At 36.7% G+C, this 22,209-nt stretch overlaps 1 protein-coding gene across 8 annotated transcripts in view; it reads right to left on the reverse strand.

Annotated features, from left to right (window-relative positions):
- Window positions 1-22,209, reverse strand: part of RNF111 (ring finger protein 111) — an 85,601-nt gene that overhangs the window by 6,054 nt on the left and 57,338 nt on the right. For 3 of the 8 annotated variants that reach the window (XM_059913170.1, XM_059913165.1, XM_059913163.1), the window contains 6 exons: window positions 14,993-15,312; window positions 11,488-11,749; window positions 7,432-7,780; window positions 5,615-5,767; window positions 4,183-4,309; window positions 541-633 (listed from right to left, as the gene is read on the reverse strand). In XM_059913170.1, the coding sequence (XP_059769153.1) occupies window positions 541-633; window positions 4,183-4,309; window positions 5,615-5,767; window positions 7,432-7,780; window positions 11,488-11,749; window positions 14,993-15,312 (1,304 nt within the window). The remainder of the gene's footprint in view (window positions 1-540; window positions 634-4,182; window positions 4,310-5,614; window positions 5,768-7,431; window positions 7,781-11,487; window positions 11,750-14,992; window positions 15,313-22,209) is intronic. The other 5 variants (XM_059913169.1, XM_059913167.1, XM_059913168.1 and 2 more) reach the window with 3 other exon arrangements.

Genomic DNA, 22,209 nt, shown 5'->3' on the forward strand with positions numbered 1-22,209 from the left:
TAGGCCCGTGAGCCACAATTACTGAGCCTGCGCGTCTGGAGCCTGTGCTCCGCAACAAGAGAGGCCGCGACAGCAAGAGGCCCGCGCACCGCGATGAAGAGTGGCCCCCGCTCGCCGCAACTGGAGAAAGCCCTCGCACAGAAACGAAGACTCAACGCAACCAAAAATAAAAATAAATAAATCAAACTATTCCCTTTAAAAAAAAAAAAAAAGCATTAAGGTTTTTCTCCCACATTTAATAGTATGGTTCTTTATCTGATATTTATATTAACTCAATAAATTTCTACATTCTTCTGTATTAGATATTTTCATTTACTGTTCTTCAAATACTTGGGTAACTTCTGACACTAAAATTAATATCACTTATAAACCTTTCTATAATAATCCCTAGAAGCAATATCAGAAATCCAGGTATTTTACTGCTTTCTGATCCCCAGCCACTGCAGCAATCCTATACAGTTGTAAATATTAATATTACATATATTCTCTCTCTGCATTACGGATACTGTGGCAAATATCTTCATTAATTTTATTACATACCTCAAAATTGCCCCTGAAAGGACCTCTGAATGATGTTCCATCCAAGCCTGATGAAATGTAACGAATGTGAGGATAGCCTGCCATGTCAGGAACCTATTTTAGCAGAAGAGATAGGCTAAATCAATTAAGAATAGGCTCAAGTTTTGCTGCTACCATTGAATAATTCAGACACTCAATTCTCTCCATCCAGCTTCTCACAAAAATCAACGTCAATAAGTATATATAGCTCCAAAAAAGCATTCTGTTAACAGGTTCCTCTTCAAAAATGATCTCTTTTATAATAACTCAAACCGTCATCAGAAGGAAAAAAAAAAAAGGAAACAGCAGTTCCATGAGATAACAATTCTCTTCTACTTGATTTATTTTCCACAAAGGATCTTAAGTAGAAAATACTCAAACCTAAGAATGATGTTCTTAGTAGCCTAAACGTATAAAGGCTAAAATTTTATAAGATCTGATCAATTTCAGAGAGCTTTATTGAACAGTATTAAGAAACAGAAATGCACAAGATTTTCCAACAAAACTTAACTTCAACATAAAAGTTTTACTTCCCTTCCTCTAACTCCCAAATAGCCAAAGGTACCCTTGGCTCCTTTTCTGGTTTGGCTCTGTTAGTGAAAGTTTTAACAGTGTTTTCTAATTTTTTTGTTAGGCATAGTCAATCCTCATTATTCATGGATCTCTTTTTTGTGAACTCACCTACTTGAGAGAATTTATTTGTAACTCCAAAATCAATAGTCATGCTCTCACAGTCATTCATGGACCTGCACAGAGCAGCAAAAAATCTGAGTTGCCCAATACGTGTTCCCAGCTGAGGAAGAAGACCCTGCCTAGTTGTTTCAGCTCTTACACTATAAACAAGTGTCTTTTTTGCAGTCTACCTAGTGCGATGTTTGTCACATTTTTGTGCTATTTATAGATCATTTTATTGTTTAAAATGGCTCCCAAACAAAATGCTTAATTGCTGGCTAGTGTTCCTAAGTGCAAGAAGGTTGTGATGTGCTTTATGCAGAAAATATGTGTAGATAAGCTTCATTCAGGCATGAGTTATGGTGTTGTTGGCCATGAGATCAATATTAATGAATCAACAGTATATGTCAAATAAGGTGTCTCTAAACAGAAAAACACATTAAAACAAGGTGATGCATTGATTGGTTGTTACGACTAGAAGCTTGCAATAACCTAGGGCTGTATTTACCCTTAGGAATAATATTGGGTTGGCCAAAAAGTTCGTTTGGGTTTTTCCATACGATGTTACAGAAAACCCCGAACGAACTTTTTGGCCACACCAACAGTTCAATATCTGCTTAGTCAGCATTCACAGCAAACCTACACAACATAACTACCATGAATAACGAGAGTTGACCGTAGTGTTAGGAAACGGAGATACTGAGACAGAGCACCATTCTTCCATTTTTATAAATAAATCTCCAAAATTATTTTTTAATCAGCTTCGCTGAATCACAACATACTTCTAGCAGGTTTTACAGCTTTAAAGGACAATTCACACATGGAAAAGAATTTAAAATAAGCAATAACTTTTACCCTTCAAATAGCCTAGTATTTAAATATCTGCAATTTTCCTCATAATCAAGATCAATAGTACCCAGCTTTAAGCAGATAATCTAACTTCCTACACATCTCCAAGGAAAATGAAAAAAATCAGAAAGGAACGCCTGCCTTCCAAATTACTTAAACCTGCACTTCTCCTGTAACCCTCCCTAGCCTCCTTTCTCTAGCTTTTAGGGATAAGCTTCCTCTTTCTCCTACTCAAAGGTAAGCTCTATCACCTGCTCCCCTCTCCTCCTATTCCCCAACCCTGGGTCATCCTTAATTAACTGTTACCCACCCCTTTCCTCGACATCTTCAAACAAGTCCTCCCTAATGTTAATGTTGTTCTGTCTTAAACCTAAAATTACCTTCAAGTTTCTCCAAACCTAAATTACCCCTCTAATCCTGGAACAAATGCCAACCCTACTTCCCACTTTCCCTTCACAGCCAAGTTTATAAAGCAAGTAGTTTACATTCACAGTCTCCACATTTTTTAACCTTCCTTACTGTAGTCTAAGAGGCACCCCATCTCCATCCCTCACCACTACTGAAATCACTCTGACAAAAGCCGCCAATAACTACTCCCATGCCAAATGCATTCAACATTTTTCAAACTTTACTTTTTTGTGATGAAACGCTACTGACCATATTATTTTGACATAATTCTAACTTTATTTCTCCTCAACTTCTCTAGCCAATTCTTGGAATTCTTTGTTTGAAGTACAGTATTATCATTTAAATATAGTATTATTATTCTCCAAGGTTTTTTTCAATCTCTTGTCAGTCTGACAAATTAGATTAGATTAGATTTTCCTGGAAATCTAATCCTCTTCCATGGATTCATGGAATATGACAGATATGTGACACATATATATTGTACACTGACAGATCACAACCCATCTTTAACTCAGATACCAGTTTATTGTTTGGAGATCCAGACCATAAACCTAACTTCCTACTGGACATCCCACCTTGATACACATATTATCTCAGATTCAATATGTCCAAAACCTAACTCACCTAACCCCTTCCCTAAACCCTCATCTAATATTCTCCAACTTAGTGAATGGCAACACCATATACCTAATAACCAAAGCTAGAAATCTGGGAGTCATCCTAAATATTACTCAAATGTATCCCATCATTTTTATGTCAACTACCACTGCCCTTGTTCAGGCATTCACCAACTTTTATCTCTTCTACTATAATGTCCTAACCAGTATCCTTCTCCTACCATGAAATCTATTTTACACACAACTAAAGAGGTGGTCTATTTAACTACAACCTGATTAAATCACTCTAACAACATAAATATGATCAAGACATTCCCCTTTCAATGGTTCCTGAGTCCTAGTTTCTTAGCAGAGCAGATATTTCATTGCTGAATGACCCTCACCCCTAAGATCTAGAAATACCAACTTACTTGGATTTCCTTGTGCTTATGCTATTTGAAAGCTCTTTACATGCTGTAGCCACTGTAAGAGTACCATTCTCAATTCTTCCAAAGCCTGCTTAGAAGTTGCATGTATAATAAAGTTTCTTGGCAACCTTCTCTGCAGTGCCTCTACCCCTACAAGACAAAACTACTCACTGCTCTGTACCACACAATATATGTATTATGTGAAGAGCAAACTCAATTTTTTGTGGAATTTGTTCTTTAGAACTCAAAATGGATTGACAAAATCTGAATCTGTTCAAATCAGATACAGAGAATTAATACAGTCCTTCTGCAGATCAGAAAATAAAGTATGAATGCATTAGAACAGACCCATTACCACTTAAAACAAAATAAATCACATGTCCTAGGGAGAGTGGATCAAGATTGTCATCTTCATACAAAAGAAAAAAATGTGTCATTTTTTACATTGCGAAGAGTATATTTTACAATGCAAATACAAACACATGTTTTAATATATCTAATACCTTCTTATGGCACAGTTTCAATCTAATAATAATAATTCTCAACTTCTACTGAAACGCCTATTAACAACTAATACATTAAAAATATTTCCAATAAAATATTTAATTTAGAAAAGGAAGAATAGTTTTTGAAGGCAACTATGTCAGAATTTTGAAATGTTCCTATTTTACCATTAAAGGAAGAGCTCCTAATTGCAAGTGATGAAGTCGAGGTGGTGCATGGTAATGGGCCAAGTGAGGATGCAATGCTCCAGGTGTATAAGTAGCTGCAGTCACTCCAGCTTCAATTCCCAGTTCCCTGACAAGAGAGGAGAACAGTTTATATTTTAGACATCCTTACAGTGTCTTTATTATCAACAGAAATGGGGGATTATGTTTACATTTTTGTTTTTTGTTTTTATTTATTTATTTATTTATGGCTGTGTTGGGTTTTCGTTTCTGTGCAAGGGCTTTCTCCAGTTGCGGCAAGCGGGGGCCACTCTTCATCGCGGTGCGCGGGCCTCTCACTATCGCGGCCTCTCTTGTTGCGGAGCACAGGCTCCACACGCGCAGGCTCAGTAGTTGTGGCTCACGGGCCTAGTTGCTCCGCGGCATGTGGGATCTTCCCGGACCAGGGCTCGAACCCGTGTCCCCTGCATTGGCAGGCAGATTCTCAAGCACTGTGCCACCAGGGAAGCCCTATGTTTACATTTTTAAAAGTAATCTGAAGATTTTTATCTTACTTAGCTGAGAAAAAAAGATAATTTAGCCCAAAGGATATAACTAATAATTTCAAATTCATTTTAGGAGTTAAAATTCGAAGATCCAATTTTGTGAGCATGAGGAGCAACGCATTTGTATTCAGTTTCATATCTCACAAAGGAAGGAAATATAATGGACGGCCCCTGAGGTTCCTTCCAATCTAGAAGTCTGATTCTTCCTGAGGAGCGTATAGAATAGAGGTTACTTTTTTGGTTTATATGAATGTGCTCCCAGGTCTTCCGTTTGTTGGACAGTGCCTCTGGATTGTTGGCATCAAGGACAATTACCTTGTAAAGCAAGGGTAAACAAAATTTTAGAAAGAGTAAAATTTGGTAAATGCCAAATCTTCATTTATTCATTCTCATTTTATGTTTTGTCTCAAAAGTCACTGTGGATCAAGATCTCAATGACTGCCTACAGACAACAGATCCAGAAAGAAAATTACCGCAAATCTGCTTCCATTTCTCTAGGAAAGAACACAAGCCTAGAGGATGCTGGCTGGATTTCCCCTGTCAACAGCAGGGGTTAAGGGTGGTACAGCAAATGTGAGTACAAAGGTGGGGGGTGGTGGATAAAGAAGTTATGAAAAGTTTAGGGAGTTAACTTTTGACGGTAGATCCCTGAAAAACAACAACAACAAAAAAGCTCTACTCCTGTTTGACACGCTCCCTGCCCCAGAACTCAAGCTGCTACTCTTTCCTCTCCAGGTCTCTTAGGACTCACCCAGAGACAGTGCTTCACAGATAAACTGGAATTCAGTTTCTCCACACTACCCTTCTCTAAGCATTCCACTACAAAGTATCTCTTCCAGGTTTCCACCAGGAGAAACTGAGCATAGCTTTGAAATAAACAAGATACTGACCAGGCAGATCTCTCTGGAGCCTGTCGAGGATGTGAGGACATAGTCTGAGGCACATGAATATGATGCCCATGACCATAGTTTGGGTGCATCCTATGTGGATGGGGTGGGGGGCGTTCATGTGCCCGCCTGGAAACACAGAACACAAAAAGACCACTGGAAATAATTGAATAATTGGTTATTTCTTAGTGTAGAAAAAATAATATCATATTAACATTATAAACATCTACAGATTAGTCTTGAAATTAATTCTATAAATTATAAAAACATAATATAAAATAATTTAATGATTAATAATAAATCAAGAAACCATAATCCCACAAATTCTCACTGCTCATTTATTACAATGCCTCCAATCCGAGTATCACCCAAGGAAAAAGGCAGTTTTAACATTATCTTGCATAACTGCTTTACAGCAAATATTTTAAATAGAATAATAGGAACTAAATGAAAATAAAATTTTAAAAATTAATACTCCAGCATATGCTACAGGCACAAAAAAGTTATTTTATATAAACATATAAAGCAGAAAAATGGAAACTATTTTATTTTGCTTCACCTTTATACTGTAATAACATTCATCCATTTTAATGGATAAAACTTCTAAGAAAAAAATTTTAACCTTGTGCATTTTTTTCAAACACACGCAAATACATGTCAACACATCCAGGGCACTGACATTACCTCCATTCACACTTTATTTGTCATCCCAGCTTATTATATTTTCTCTTTCTAGTCTAAAGTCTGTCAAATTCACAAATGCAAATGGTCATAAAGTTCTAAACAAATGGCACTTAAGAAAAAACAGTTCCAGGGATTCATTTTTTATAGTCTAATTCTTACTATTAGTTCCAAACACATTTACAGATTTTGCATGTTTAATCTTAATTTTCTAGATACTGGAAGATATGAATATGAAAATTGGCAACTTTCTATATAAAGGGTCACTATATTAGAATGGCAGAAACAGCCGGAGATTCTGAATATAACCTTAAATTATATAACTAAAGAAAGAAGTTACAGATTATTGATTAGATCAAGAGTTTTGCAAACATTCTGGAAGGGCCAAATAGTTAATCTTGTTTGCTCTACAGGCTACAAGGTCTCTGTTGCAACTACTCAACACAGTTTCTGTAGTGTGAAAGCTACAGACAATACATAGATGAACAAGTGCAGCTGTTTTCAGGCAAACCTTTATATACCAAAACAGGCAGGCAGAATTAGACCAACAAAGTACGCTGCCCTAAATTAGACTATCAGATCCTGAATTTTCCAAAGAAAACAAAAAGTTCAATCATAGTCTTTTCATAATGTTTGGGGAATATCTTAATATTTAAATTTATAAATAAACTAAGTTAGTAAGACTAGTTTTTCAATGTCAGCTGTTGAAAACTTCTACTAATACCCTTCTTCCCTCTGGTTGGTAACATAAAATAAATCAAATTCAATCTTTAATAACTTTACATCTTGTTACTCAGGATCACCAATTTTAACATTAATCTTTAGTATGGACTACGGAAGAAACAAACAAGAGATTAGTTTGCAAAAATAAATGACCTTGCGTTATATCCTGAAAGGGCTTTGATTTTATTAAATAAACTGATACAGATTTTTTTTGTCAGCACCTACAACTCAGGATAAGACGGAGGAACATTCTGGTTAGTAAAGAATTAATTTCCCAGTGAATTGAGGATTAAGTTACATCACTATTAATTGAGGATAGCTACATCACTTCTAAAGACTTTACAGGTTTAAAGACCAATGGAAATAGAAGGTGAAAGAATAAGATGTGATTATTCTTTTAAAAACATAAAACATACGTTGGATGCTGCATCATTCTCCTTCTTTGAACTTCCATCCTCTGCATCACTTCATGAGGATGCAGTCTCTGTGCTGTAGGTGCTGTGGCTGGAATATGGTGTGAAATTGGCTGGTGTGTGGGAGGAAGATGCTGAGGGACTGGTGCAGCGGTACTGGCTAAATGCGTTGGAGGTGGAGGTGCCACGGGGTGAGATGTTGCATGAGAAGATATTTGAGAATGGAAAGCATGTACAGGATGAGGGATAACATAATCCACTTGAGGCGGAGGCTGAGTCTGAGGAGGAGGGTTTCCGTGAGAGTGGGGGCAGGCAGAGGTTTGATGATGAAGTGGTCTTGTCAAAGAAGCATCTGTAAGAAAAGCACAGGCACCATAGAGTTGAGCACATATTGGCATAATACATTCCTATTATATTTTACAGACATATTAGCACATATTTAATTTTTATGAATACTTTATCAATGCTTGAGTCTACTTAGTCCTGTTTGGCATCTTGCTTTCTTCTTTGAGTAATCATAGGTATCTTCTCATGTCAATATATATAGCTTTACTTCATTCACAGCTTCACAGCATTCCACTATAGGAATGCGCCAAAATTTATTGAAGAAATCGCCACTGATAAAAACTGGAAGCAATCCAAAGCTTCAATAAACATCTGTATGATTCCCCTTGTGCTCTTTCATACATGCATGTACACGAGTGTGTACACGCATGCACGTGCACACGCACACACACACACACACACACACACACACACACTGCTCACAGAGAGTTTCTGTAGCATAAATTCCTATAAGCAGTTCTGAGTCTGAGAGAATAATTTAAATTCAGATACTGGTTGACAAAACACCCTTCCCAAAGTTTACATAATTAATTACCATCAGCAGTACATGAGAGTTCCTGCCTAATTACACTATCACTAAATTTTTTAAATGCTAACCAGAAAAAAATTATGTATTTATTTACCACTTAACATTTCTTCCCAGAATTATCTATTCATATTCTTAGCCTATTATTCACCTTTTTCTTGTTGTTTATAAGTATTCCTTGTATACATGCAAGCTTTGCCATAATAAGGTAGTATAAACATTTTTCCAAATTGTCTCCTATCAATTTTACTCTGCCATACTCAAGTATTTTGCTTTTGTATAATCAAATGTATAAATTATATACTTATAAATACATAAATCTTGTTTTCCTTTGTCATTTACTGGTTATAGAGCACTACAGAGAGGAAAGCAACTTGCGAGTCCTAGGCACAACTGCAAACATATACTTTCATTAGTGCACTTCTCCTCCTGCCCCATGCTACTTTTCCTGTGCTACATTAAGAAGGAAGGGGCATATTTGCCAGGAACTTGCCACGGAAATCAGCCTTTATAAAGATGGTTTCGCCCATTTCTTCATCCTGAAGCTTTATGTTGCAAAGTGACTGTTGAAAAGTCCCTCAGAGGAATATGTATCTCTCTTACTCTAAGAGATGTGCATCTGTTTGAGGTCTAAAAATAAGTTTGTCTCCTCTTTGGATTTTAGTTCTAATTTCATTTTATTTGTAAGGTTTTTCTTGGTAGCCTGGTATGGAGCTACAGCTATTCTCTAGTTTCATTACAGAAAGACTGCCTTCAATTTTTAATTGCTTTGATTCATGCATCAGTGGTGAAAGTCAGGTAACCATGGACTCATTCAGCCATACTTCAAAGGAAACCCTGCTAGTATGTATTGTTATTTAAAGGAAATATTCACTAAATATTCACAATATTTAAAGGAAACTTTCAATAAGCTCAGTGTAAGTTGTGACATATTTTTAAACTGATTTTCTAAAAGTTATATTTTCAAATCAATGCTTTAGTCTAAGAACTCACAAAGCTCACTACTTCTTGGTCATCAAAAAGGAAGTCACTAAGTTTTATCATTGTTAACTATCCTTCCTCAAATTTAGAGCATTTTTCCCAGTTTCATGTCAAGGTTTACTTCTATAATCATTATACAAGAAAAAATATTCACAAATATAACAGAATTTTAAAGTCTTGTTTTGGAATGAATCAGTTTATTTAACTCTTCATTAATCATTTTATTTTTTTCAACCTTACTGACATATAATTAACAAATACAACAATATATTCAAAGTGTATAATACGATAATTTGACACATGTATACCACATGAAATGATTACCACAATCAGTTTAATTAACATATCCATCACCTCACATAGTTGCCAGTTTTTGTGTGTGGTGAAAAATTCAGCCATCATTATAATACACTGTTTATCTAAACAAAACAATTACTAACCACTGTATAAAGGTGACATATTTTGCCTTCCCACAGACCATTTCGCTTCTTTATTTTATGTGTTCTTGCCAGTAAAAACAAACAAACAAAAAAACGTTCTTGATCTTGCTTCTTAAAAGTTCAGCATGTCACTTTAACCCAGCAATCTCACTCCCAGGAAGTTACCCTACAGACAGACTAAAAAACTACAAACAATTTAAATGTCCATCAACAGAGGACTAATTTAATATACAGTGGAATATTACGAGGGTATTAAAAACAATGAGCTAGATTTTTATATGCTAATATGAAAAAAAATCTAAGATGTATTGTTGAATTTTAAAAACATCAAAAATGAAAAAGCAAGAGGCAAATACTATGTTTGATATAATCCCATTTTTTTAAAAAAGGAGAGATATGTCATAATAAGAGATGTCATAATAACGTGTGGAGAAAGAAAATTTCCAAAAGGTTTTATAATAAACTATAAACAGTTGGTACCTCTGAGGTTTTAGCATTAGTGGGAAGAAAGGAGAAGGGCTTTTAACTTCTCATTTTATATCATTCTGCAGCTTGAATTTCTTAGAGTGTACACCAGTTACTTTTATGATAAAAGTAAAACAAGTTTAAGTCTAAAACATTTTTTTATTAGGACATAAAAGGGGAACGGATACACTTATAAATTGCTTCAGTATATTATTTTTAAAGGGGAGGGGGAGAAAACCACACATTTTGAGTTCTCAATAAAAGATTATCAATTAAAGATGAATATCAACAAGTATTACAGAACAGCCTGTACATCGTACCAGTGTCCACACACAAAATTTGCCCACTGGTCAATACTTTGCAAAAACTAACTCGTTTCAAAACCTTTTTTCTACCTTATACTTTAAAGTTGCATTCTTGAAAAGTGATGTATCACCAGATTTCATTGTACAAATTCTGGGTTGACTCCAGCTGTGCCTGCAGGACCCAGATTTTAAAAATTATAGGACTGGAAGAAGAGATCTAAGAAGATATATAACTGAAAATTATCCCTTGCATGTAATCAGAACAAAAGCAAATTTCCTTGCCAACTTTCTGGTTTACCCCTGGCATGAATTTTCAGTGTTTCTTTTAAATCAAAGTATTTAATAAGTTTCCATCTGACTATTAACCTATGATTTAACAGAGCAATAAATATATGTTACACAGCCTAAGGGTATTTCTCATTTCTTATGGTATCTCATAGATTTCAATTTCTTTAGAAAAGCCATGTCTGATTCTACTTTAATTGCTTGCATCAAATGAGTACAGAAACCTTTCTGCAATTGGCAAAGCTTTCTGTCAAGGAATTTTCTCTTGTGCCTCAGTTAAGCTTCAGAATTCTTAATCCAAGTTTACTTTCCTATGTGTAGAAATGACTACTAAACTTTCAAATTTCCTTTTACTACTAAAGGATAAATCTAATTCCTTAAAATTTCCTTTTATAGGAATCTAAGGTGCCATTCAATGTACGAGTTCATAGATATTAATTAAAATGTAAATGTTAGTATGTCAAACAGACAAAATATACTTTTTATTATTTTCCCAGACCTTTTACAACAACATCTGCCCTTTTTGCCTTAGAAGACTGTTTTGGGTACGTGAGGTAAAGGGAGGATGAAATAGGAAAAATACACTCCACTCTTAGGCCAAGGAGGTACTAAACATTTATAAACTAGTATTGCTGAAAGGTTATTTCATGAGGAGAGGACGATGCTTCATCTATGTGCCTCTAAGCTCTTTGCCTGTTAAATTCATACTTACAAGGAGGCGGCATGTAATGTCGGCAAGATGACAGCGAGGCTTGTGGAGGGGGCTGGGGCTGGGGTTGTGCAACCACGCTGGATCCGTAACCATCTACTGATAATGGCTGGCTCGGGGCGGCAGCAGCAGCAGCCTGGTGGCCAAAGATTGCAGCTCGGGAAGAGGAAACAGGACAGCAGGGGTCAAAGGCAGATGCTCCATGAAAACCACCACTTCCATGACTTCTGATACCACTGCTGCTCAGGTCTACTGGCAATGCCTGCTGTATAAAGAGGAACTATGTTTTATCTTTCTGAAATTTGGTCAAAACATTGTTTCATGTTATATTATAAAAGTACTCCTAATGCAATCTAGAAAAATAGAATCTATGAATTTAAAACTGGTAAAAATTTTGAGTGTGAAGACCTACTGAGCACCAAGAAGATACTGTGTGCATCTTGGACTGTAAAAATTCTACTGCTCATACACTTAAAATCTATAATCAATTTTAAATAATCAAGCATGAGATCATGCTGTAAGATGAACAAAAGTTAATATATTATTTTAAGATCTGTTTCTCTTCCATTATCTAGATTTTAAGAGAGAAAGAAACTTTTAAATCATACTTCCATATCCTCCTTTACCCCAAAATTCTGATTGGTAATTTAGGACTCCTTTACAAAACATATAATCATACCACTGAAAACATTTAAGGCTCCAGGTAAAAATTTGTTCTGTTTTTAAACTGTACACAGCAAGCATTCAACTGAAACTCTAATAGTGCAAACATTATCCAAGATAACAAAGGCCCTAAGATTATTCAAGCTAAACCATTAGCTAGCTTTTCCTCATAACTTTTTTCGCTTAAAAAAAAAAAAAAAGATTAAACCATGATTACTTTTATTAGGAATATAATTTTAGGGAAGGCCCATTTACCAAGTTGGAAAATCAAAGAGTCTAGATTCCATCTCTACTCAAAAGTAATTAAGTTTTTTCCCCTGAGCACTTTGAAAAGTCCTTAGTAAAACACTTTACCTTCTACTCTAGAGCAGATTACAGAAACAGACTTGCTTCTTTATATTCTTAAGTATTTTAAATACAAGTCTTTGCTTAGTGTTCAGTACAGCTGTAATTTTTAAAATGTGATTAAAGAAAATAAAGATGTTATATATGGAATCACATGCAGGAATTGTTCAATACTGAAAGATGAGGGGCTAGAGGTGAGGAAAGCTAGGGTAATGCATTTATTAGAGGCCCAGGTCACCCAGCCCAGTGAGGAACCATAGTGGTCTTTGTACTTTTTTTAAATTTATTTTGTTTTATTATTATTATTTTTTAGAGACAGAGTTGTCTTTGTACTTTCAATGGCCTCCCAGCTCAGAGGATAACAGAAACATGAGAAACTCTGGATACTAAAAGGGAAGGAGGATGATGGTACAGGAGAAGCTATAGGAAGGTGAAAAGAAAGAGCTACTTTCCTCTTCTATATTATGTGTCTACAATCAATTAAGTTAATGTCTGGGCTCTTTCTTTTGAGTTGGCAAATACAATATATGCTCCCAATTTGAATAAATAAGGTTTAAGAGTAATATTTTAAGATCGTGAATTATTACTTATGGTTCAAATACTTTCCGTATTTTCCTATTTAGGTTAAAATTTGGCAAATGGACTGGAATATCCACATACTATGAAGGTGAGAAAATTTCCTATCTTCTTCTCCAGTCAGTGATTAAGAACACTCCCAGGGAGTGAGTAAAGTAGGGTGAAGGTCCTCCTAGAAGGAACCGAGGGTAAAGTTAAAAGTAGAGAATAAAAATAAAAGGGGAAAAATCAACACAGAGAACCCTCTTCCTCACAATTCCAACAGTTCATTCAATTATTATTCTAGAAGGAAAAGGGAGGGTAAGCAAAATGGCACAGAAATGGCAAATATTACTTTACACATCTCATAAGAAGTTCATAGCACTAATTAAACTATTCTCTCAAAAGAGAAAGCTACATCCAAAGGAGTAGTAGAGTACAGAGTCAAGTGACTGCTGCAACTTCTCTCGTCAAGCCTAATCCTCCCCAATCTTTCTCTGTCTATCTATAGTCTGACACTCAATCATAAGACATCCACACAGTTATAAATCCTCAGATCAGTCTGCCTCTCCTCAACTTCCTGCTGTGTCCACACAGGTCTCAAACGGAGACTATACGAGGCTACCTCATGAGCATGTGGCTAATTTCAGAGTCCTACAAATAGCTACATCAATCTCAAACCGTTCATATTTCCAAAACCGCATTCTCTGTTTACCTTCATACCCATTATAACCACTGAATGCCTGATCCTGCTGATTCTTCTCAAGTTTTGTGTACAGTCCAAATACCTCTACTTAGAGATAGGTGAGTAGGCTACATCTATATTTTACACAAAAGAGATTCTTCCTCTAATTAACTCACTCAGGTTGCTTCCTCATTCCCAAGAGGTAGAACAGGTCTAGACAACCCATAGATGTTAATACTTAGAACTGTTATCAGAACCAAAACATCATCTAAAATCTCTTTAATAATATTTCCTACTAAACCCTTTCAAATTTCCTTTTGGTATCAGCAGCTAGTTTTTTCTTCTTAAGGGAACACCCCACTTTCTTAATTACTTTTAATTTGTCAGAACCAGAAGAGATAACCAGCAAAAATTTAAAAGATGAAGCAAGTACTTTAGGAAAGGTCAGAGGGTACAGTAAAGCAGCTGCTCTGAACTTCTTCTTGACTTTTTTCTAGCACATTTTTTAGCACGTGTCACTTACAGTTTTAAATTACATCTTTTGCTTTTTAAAGTATGCACCACCAAGGTTTACGTCACAATTATACACAGAGATGACGGAGCAAAAGTTAAAACAGCACATAACACCTCACTTTATTTACTCCATGTGATCACCAATATTAATTTAATATTATTTGACATATCAAGCACTCACTAATAATATCAACTAATTTACTTAATTCGCAAAAAATTTCTTATAATTTTTGCTGACATTTCAATTTCCCACAAACTAAAAACCTCATCTGCTCCTAAGAAACTATGTCACAGGTTTGCATCTGAGACGGCTGTTTATTTCTAGATGAGTGGAGATTATAGGGAGGCTGCAGAATAGGAGGTAGGGTAGAGGAGAAAAAAACTGGGAGAATTCCCGAATTTCTCATGAATTAGGTTGACACTGCAGTTTCAACACTTTGTTTGAAATAAAATCCCAAAGATTTAGATTCTACTACATTTAACTAAAAACACCTAAAAACATTCCAGAATAAAAATTAGTATCACGTCCAATTATCTACATCCCTGGCCCCCTCAGTTAGTTGCAATAATTTACATGAGAAAATCCTAAATACTTAATTTAAAAAAATCACACATCATTGAACTCTTGCAGGGGCAACAAGAATGACTTATTTAGCATATAAACTTTATCATTAGGTTTTTTTTTTTTTTCTCCTGAAGGAACCACAATTTTAAAAAATCAAGATGAACTCATCAAATTCCACATACCTGGTCATGGTAGCTGGTACCAGAACTACTATTTGCTCCACAAGGTGCTTGTACTTGTGGAGGTCTTTCCACAGGGCAAGTGGGATCACCAAAGGAGGGAGACACTGGGACAGCTGGGTGGGGAGTATGATGGTGGTGGTGATGATGCTGAAAATGGTGGCCATGCTGCTGAAAGCAACTTGTGTGTGGATGTCCTAACGCATGGTGACTCTGCGACGCCCCTCCACATGGCGAGTGCTGGGGACAGCAGGAAGGTAACCTTGGCATCGCAGGAGGGCCAGTTTCCGTTATAGCACTAGATGCAGTTCTCCTTGAGTCATCTTGAAACGAAAAAATGCATAGAACCAAATGATCAAATATCACTGTGTAAAAGAAAGTGTATATTTTATATATGTGTATAAATAAGTAAATAATTAAGAAGTGATTACTGAATTCAAATATCTGTAAATAATAATGTGATACAGTCACATTCTTAACACGCATATCCTGTAATTTCAGGCAGTGATCTTCACTGGGATTTTCAGGCAAGCTTTAGGAGGCTTATATTTACCATGATGTTTAAATATGGCAATAGATCACCTTTTCCTAGGTCACTATAAATTATTAGTTTTAAATTGTATTTTAAAAACTCTAAAATATCATGGGAGTCTTTCCATTATATGCAACAAAGCTAAGGTTCTCCTGAGCTCCATGAGCCTCTAATACTATAAATCATTCCTATATAATGAAGACTACTATGTACTTCTTAAAATCTTATCTTCTTAAGACATAACTACACGGGCTTCCCTGGTGGCACAGTGGTTAAGAATCCGCTTGCCAATGTAGGGGAGATGTGTTCGAGCCCTGGTCTGGGAAGATCCCACATGCTGCAGAGCAACTAAGCCCATGAGCCACAACTACTGAGCCTGCGCTCTAGAGCCTGCGAGCCACAACTACTGAGCCCGCGTGCCACAACTACTGAGCCCGCGTGCCACAACTACTGAAGCCCCTGCGCCTAGAGCCCATGCTCCGCAACAAGAGAAGCCACCACACTGAGAAGCCCGCGCACCGCAACGAAGAGTAGCCCCCGCTCGCCGCCACTAGAGAAAGCCCACGCGCAGCAACGAAGACCCAATGCAGCCAAAAATAAATAAATAAATAAATTTATTTATTTTTTTAAAAAAAGACATAACCACCCAACTCAGAGCATATCTGTCTAAGTCTCACTAACTTCCAATGTCTTTTCCCTTCCTCTGGTCTCTAAACTCAGACCCAATAGAACAAAAGAAATAAGACTCTACTATGTCGAAAATTAAAAGTCTCTTATAATGATCTAGTGACTCAAGGTTGAACAGTGGGAAAAAACATGGAGTCAGATGGGCCTGAGTTCTAATTCTGAGCCTGTCTAATCTGGAGCAATGTGACCTTAGGAAAGTTATTTAACCTCTTTCTCACCTATTAAATGTAGCAATAATTGCCTTGCATGGTTGTTGTTAGAAAAGATAATAATCTTCTAGGTATGAAATATCCGAGTCCTGATTATGCTCTGTCACATGCCCAGTTATTTTGAAGGTATGTTCTTCCATGCCAAAAGAACAGCAGAAAGTGTCCCCAGAAGGTTTATCCTAGTGTTTCAAACTCCTCTAAAAAAAAAAGCACCCTTTCCTCAAACTACATATTATGTGGAAATTAGATAAAACAGATAAAAATGGAGATAATTTTTTTTACTTAAAAATAAAAATTAGAAGAGTGGAAAACCCAAATCCCTGTCCTTCCCTTCCCCCACCCCCCGTGACTCATGAGGCATCACCTCAGAATCCTTAGGATTCTGGAGTACCACTGTTCTAGCCTTTTTTCTAGAGTAACCAATACCAGGGATACCCTGCTCCTATTTGGCTCACAGTACATAGCTATTCTCTTCTGGGCCAATGTACCAAAATTAGGAATCTTCTGGTTCTTTACAAATAATACAAAAACCAACCGAAACTGGCTTAAACAATAAAGGGAATTTATAGACTCACATAAATGAATCTGGGTGGGGATGCTTCAGGCTCTGATTGATGGGTTTGACTGCAGTACACCTCCCTGTAATTCTTCTGGGTCTGCCCTCCCATACATGTCCTATCCTGCTTTTGCTGATTCTCTTCTGGGCAAAGTCTGTGATCTAAACCCTGTTAGGCAGTATCTCTATTCTAAATCTGTGTATATTGGTTCCCCCCACCCCAAGTTCCTACTCTGGCCTACTTGGGCTAATTTCCTGAACCCTTTTGTAAAGGTTCTTAACCTCAGAACTAGAATTCAGGAGTCTGTAAACTTGGATGGAAAAAAATTACAAATTCTTACTAATCTCTAACAGCCTCCTGGAATTAGCACTACCTTGTTATCATCAGTTGAGAGGTTAAATATTACAAATAATTTGTATCAAAAAACAATGAAAGTCAACAAGCTGTTCACTTTTAAAACATAAGTGACAGCAGATTCAAAGTCAGTTCTATAATTAAATCACTTTCATTCATTTGCATTCCAAATTTCTTGAGTAACCTGGACAGAGTCACAACTGGCATACCTGGAACTGACCATGATCAACAGCCTATCTTGGCTATGCTGAATCAAACATTAAGTAGCTATTTCCCAAAGGCTGTAAGATTTACAGCAATATCATTATTACAGGAACTTTACTTCCTACAACATTTTCAGGGTTGTATCTCAGCCCCCACGTAAAAATGTTACACAAGTAAATGTCATTTATTGTGTGTTACGTCAGAAAAGAAAATCGAAAACCTTTGGGACACTAAATCCATTCAGTGGATGGACTAAATGACCTTCATGATTCCTTCCAACTATGACACATTAATTTTACAAACCCAGTTATTTGAGGATTGTGTGTAACTCTAAGATTCAGGAGATGAGTCTGTAACCAGAGCAAGAGATCTAGGGACTGCTAGGGCCATGACTGAAGTGACAGATATGACACTTAACCTGTTTGGAAATGATTTGCCCTCTTGGTCTTCAATTATTTCAAATACAAAACTCAGAGTGAGTGAAGAGGAAGCACAATGACTTTAATATCCTTAAGGCTGAACACATATTTAAGGGGTTATATGATTAGCAGTATGGCCCCCAAAAGAGGACTGACCTTATAGCTCTACTTCTTATGGTACAGTTTTGGCTTCCAATTAAATTAATATTTATTTTCCTACAGTCCAGAAGCTCTCTGTTGCTCAAACAAGGTAGCAATCCAAAGTAAAGACAACTGAATCTCCTCTTGTTCAAGAGTTACTGACCAAAGAAAACTGCCACAGAGTAGAGGCGAAATACAAAGACATCTGATTGAGTAAATAAAACACTGCCTTTTTTTTATTAAAATTAGGCCGCTGAGTGGCCACTAAAAATAGATAATCACAAATCTACACCAGAAGAATTAACTCCACAGCCCAGTGACACCAAGCTGGTTAAAATATTTTTATTGTAATTCTAGGAGGATTACTGAGATGTACTCATGCATTTATTCATTTATTTGGCAAGTCTTATACATAATAATGGCATGGTTAAGGATCTACAAAGGTACTGAAAAATGAAAGTCCTGGCCTTTAAAATAACGAATGGATATTGTCTGCCTTTGTTGTTTTATCTCTAGAAACTAGAAACATGCCTGCACAATGTAGGTGGTTCAATAAGCGCTTGCTAAATTTAAGCTAACCTCACAAGGGAAAAGAGGCATGCCTGCATTGTTGCAGCTTAGTGCTGAAAAAGAGAAAGACTTGATCTTTGGTCCTCAAGGAGCTCATCATCAAGTACAGAGAAAATTTAAAACAGAAATCAACCAGTATTATAACAGAAGCATTAGGTTCTAGGTACAGTATAGAGCAACACTGCCCCCCAGGGAATATCTGGCAACACCTGGGGATACTTTCGGTGTCACAACTGGAGGGGAGGTAGTGCTACTGGTTATTTAGTAGGGAGAAGCCAAGAATGCTGCTATGGCTACCGGGGGGGAAGGGGGGTGGAATGAATTGGGAGATTGGGATTGACATATATACACTACTGTGTATAAAAGAGATAACTAATGAGAACCTACTGTACAGCACAAGGAATTCTAATCAATGCTCTGTGGTGACCTAAATGGGAAGGAAATCCAAAAAAAGAGGGGATATATGTATACGTATAGCTGATTCACTTTGCTGTACAGCAGAAACTAACACAACATTAAAGCAACTATACTCTAATAAAATTAAAAATATAATAATAATGCTAATATCCTACAATGCACAGGAAAACCACCCCCCCCACACACACACACACAAGAACTGTCCAGCCCAAAGACAATAGTGCCAAGGTTGAGAAATCCTGGCATAAAGAAAGAGTACAGGATCCAAGTCAGACTTTGTAGGTTTGAATTCTTGCTCCACTATCATATAACCTTAGACAAGTTACTTTACCTGTAAAATGAAAAGAACAATAGAATCTGCCTCATAGGTTATTACAAAAATCAGAGTTAATATAAATAAATTATTGACCAATATTATGAGTTCAACAGATGTTAGCTATTCTTATCCACTACAATTGTTAGCACTGTTTATGTTGTGCTCCCGGTGTCTAGAACAGTGCCTGATACATAGTATGCAATCAACAAATACTTGCTGAATAAATGAATATATAAGATATCATATATGCATAAAGCTAAGAACATTGAGAAGTCAGATGATAAGCTGATTGGGGCATGTTGAGTTTGAGGTGACTGCAGAATGGTCCAGAAGAGAGGTGGTTGGATACGAAAACAAGGAGAGTGTTCTGGAAGCACAATATGGTGAGTCATCGGCATACTGGTGGTAGGTGAAAACACCTACGGTTATGAGATGGACGAGTGAAAGAAGGGATGAAAATAGAGTCCTGGGAGAAAATAAGATGAGAAGAAAATTATTGCCAGATTTTTAAACATCATGTTTGTTTGTTCTGAAAGGAGTCAGAGTTAAAGTTAAATGAAGGAGTTTAAGGTGAAGAAGATCCACTTAGGTGTACATAGACTTAACACAAATGTACACGTGCGTGTACGAAGGGAACAGAACCAACAAAGATGCTGAAGACACAGGGAAGATAACTGATAAAGCAAGGTCAAGGACACAAGAAAGGACAGGAAGTGGAGCATAGATAAAGAGACTGGAAACTATAAGAAGGAGTTAAGAGACCAGGAGTTAGGAGATATGGATAGGTATAAGTACACAAAAGTTTTTATTAAAGGGGCTGGAAGTTACAAGTATTCATGCTTGAGAACCTTCATTTATTTTTTTTATCCCCCCTACCCCCGGAAATGAGAGTCTTAAGAAGAATAAGAGAATTTTGGAATAGACACTGAGGGGAAGGAAAGGGAACCGATTGAGATATATCACACTATGACAACTTATTAACAAAAGCCCAAGATTAGATACCATAAAGTCATGAGGCACCAATCTGCATGGTTCTATGATTTTTACCAGTCCCATTTAGGAACCTGGATAAGAGAGAAGCTACATGGCTCAAGTGATTCAAGGTTGGAAATATACAAGAAGGTGCAAAGTAAGGACAGGATGTGAAGAAAACAGGTGAATGATGTTCTACAGTCTTGGAAGGTAATAAAGCCAGCAGAATTGAACGCCCCTAATGTAATCTGAATACCTGTATGTGCTTCTATCAGATTCATACAGAGGAACAATTTGGCCTGGAACAAGGTTCTCCTAGTCTAGAGAAATACAACATGAGCAAGTCTATCCCAAGGGTGGTCATTAAAAGACAGAGTAATATCATGAGAAGGCCATTCAGGCAATGAAGTTACTACCTAATAGATAAAATGTGAATCCTAACTAAACAAGGGTGTTAAAAAATAAGTACATAAATAAAAGCTTTGAGACTGTCTTGAAATAAAGTTGGGACTGTTTCACATAACATCTAGATAAGCATAGGGTACATAAGCTACCAGGAAAGACAGTGCACTCAATAAATGAAATAAAAGCCCATTTCACTTCTGCCTACATTTTTTTTTTTCAAAGACACACCTGAGAAATCTCCTTGTTTCCTCAAGCTTTGCCTCAAGTTTCCAGGGAAGGGAGATCTAAACCAGACACAAGCAGTTTTCCAATCTGCTCACGGTAAGTTACAGGGATATTATAAGAATTAAATATATTATTAAAAGCAAAAAAAAGATAGAAAATATATGGTGGTTTCATTATTAATGGTGATATAGTCAATCTACAAGCTATAGGGTCTATGATGTCTCTGTTACTAAACAGCAAGTTCCTATCTCTGTGCCGTCATTCAAGAGCAAAAAAAGACTATTTTAAGACCCAGTTAATCTGAGATAAGAGTTAAAACTATAAAACTCTTAAAAGAAAACAGAAGAGTAAATCTTTGAGACCTTTGGTTAGGCAATGGTTTCTTAGATATGACACCAAAAGAGTAAACAACAACACAAAATATTGGGAAAATGACATCATCAAACTTTTTAAAACTCCCATTCCTATTTTCAATTCTTTTGGATACGGATGTAGGCGTGGACTTGTGGGTCATATGCTGCTAACTCTGTGTTTCACTTTTTGAGGAACTGTCAAAGTGTTTTCTACAGTGGCTGCATCATTTTACATTCCCACCAGATATTAATAAAGGTTCCAGGGGCTTCCTTGATGGCGCAGTGGTTAAGAATCCGCCTGCCAATGCGGGGCACATGGGTTTGAGCCCTGGTCCAGGAAGATCCCACATGCTGCGGAGCAACTAAGCCCGTGCACCACAACTACTGAGCCTGTGCTCTAGAGCCCGCAAGCCACAACTACTGAAGCCCGTGCACCTAGAGCCCGTGCTCTGCAACAAGAGAAACCACCGCACTGAGAAGCCCGTGCACCGCAACGAAGAGAAGCCCCTGCTCGCCGCAACTAGAGAAAGCCCAAAGCTTGCAGCAATGAAGACCCAACACAGCCAAAAATAAATAAAACAAAATAAATAAATGTATAAAAAGAAAAGAAAATAAAGGTTCCAATTTCTCTATATCCTTGTTAACCCTGCTTATCTTCTGATTTCCTGTTCTTTGTTTTTGTTTTGTTTAATTATAGATATCCTGGTGGGAGTAAAGTGGAATTTCATTCTGGTTTTGATTTGCTTTTCCCTAATAACTAATAATGTTTTCATGTGCTTCTTGGTCATTAGTACAAATGACCTTCTTCTCTGGAAAAATGCCTATGTAAATTCTTTGCCCATTTTAAAACTGGGTTGCT

Source organism: Balaenoptera ricei, chromosome 2, assembly GCF_028023285.1.
Source record: "Balaenoptera ricei isolate mBalRic1 chromosome 2, mBalRic1.hap2, whole genome shotgun sequence".
Classification (NCBI taxonomy): domain Eukaryota; kingdom Metazoa; phylum Chordata; class Mammalia; order Artiodactyla; family Balaenopteridae; genus Balaenoptera; species Balaenoptera ricei.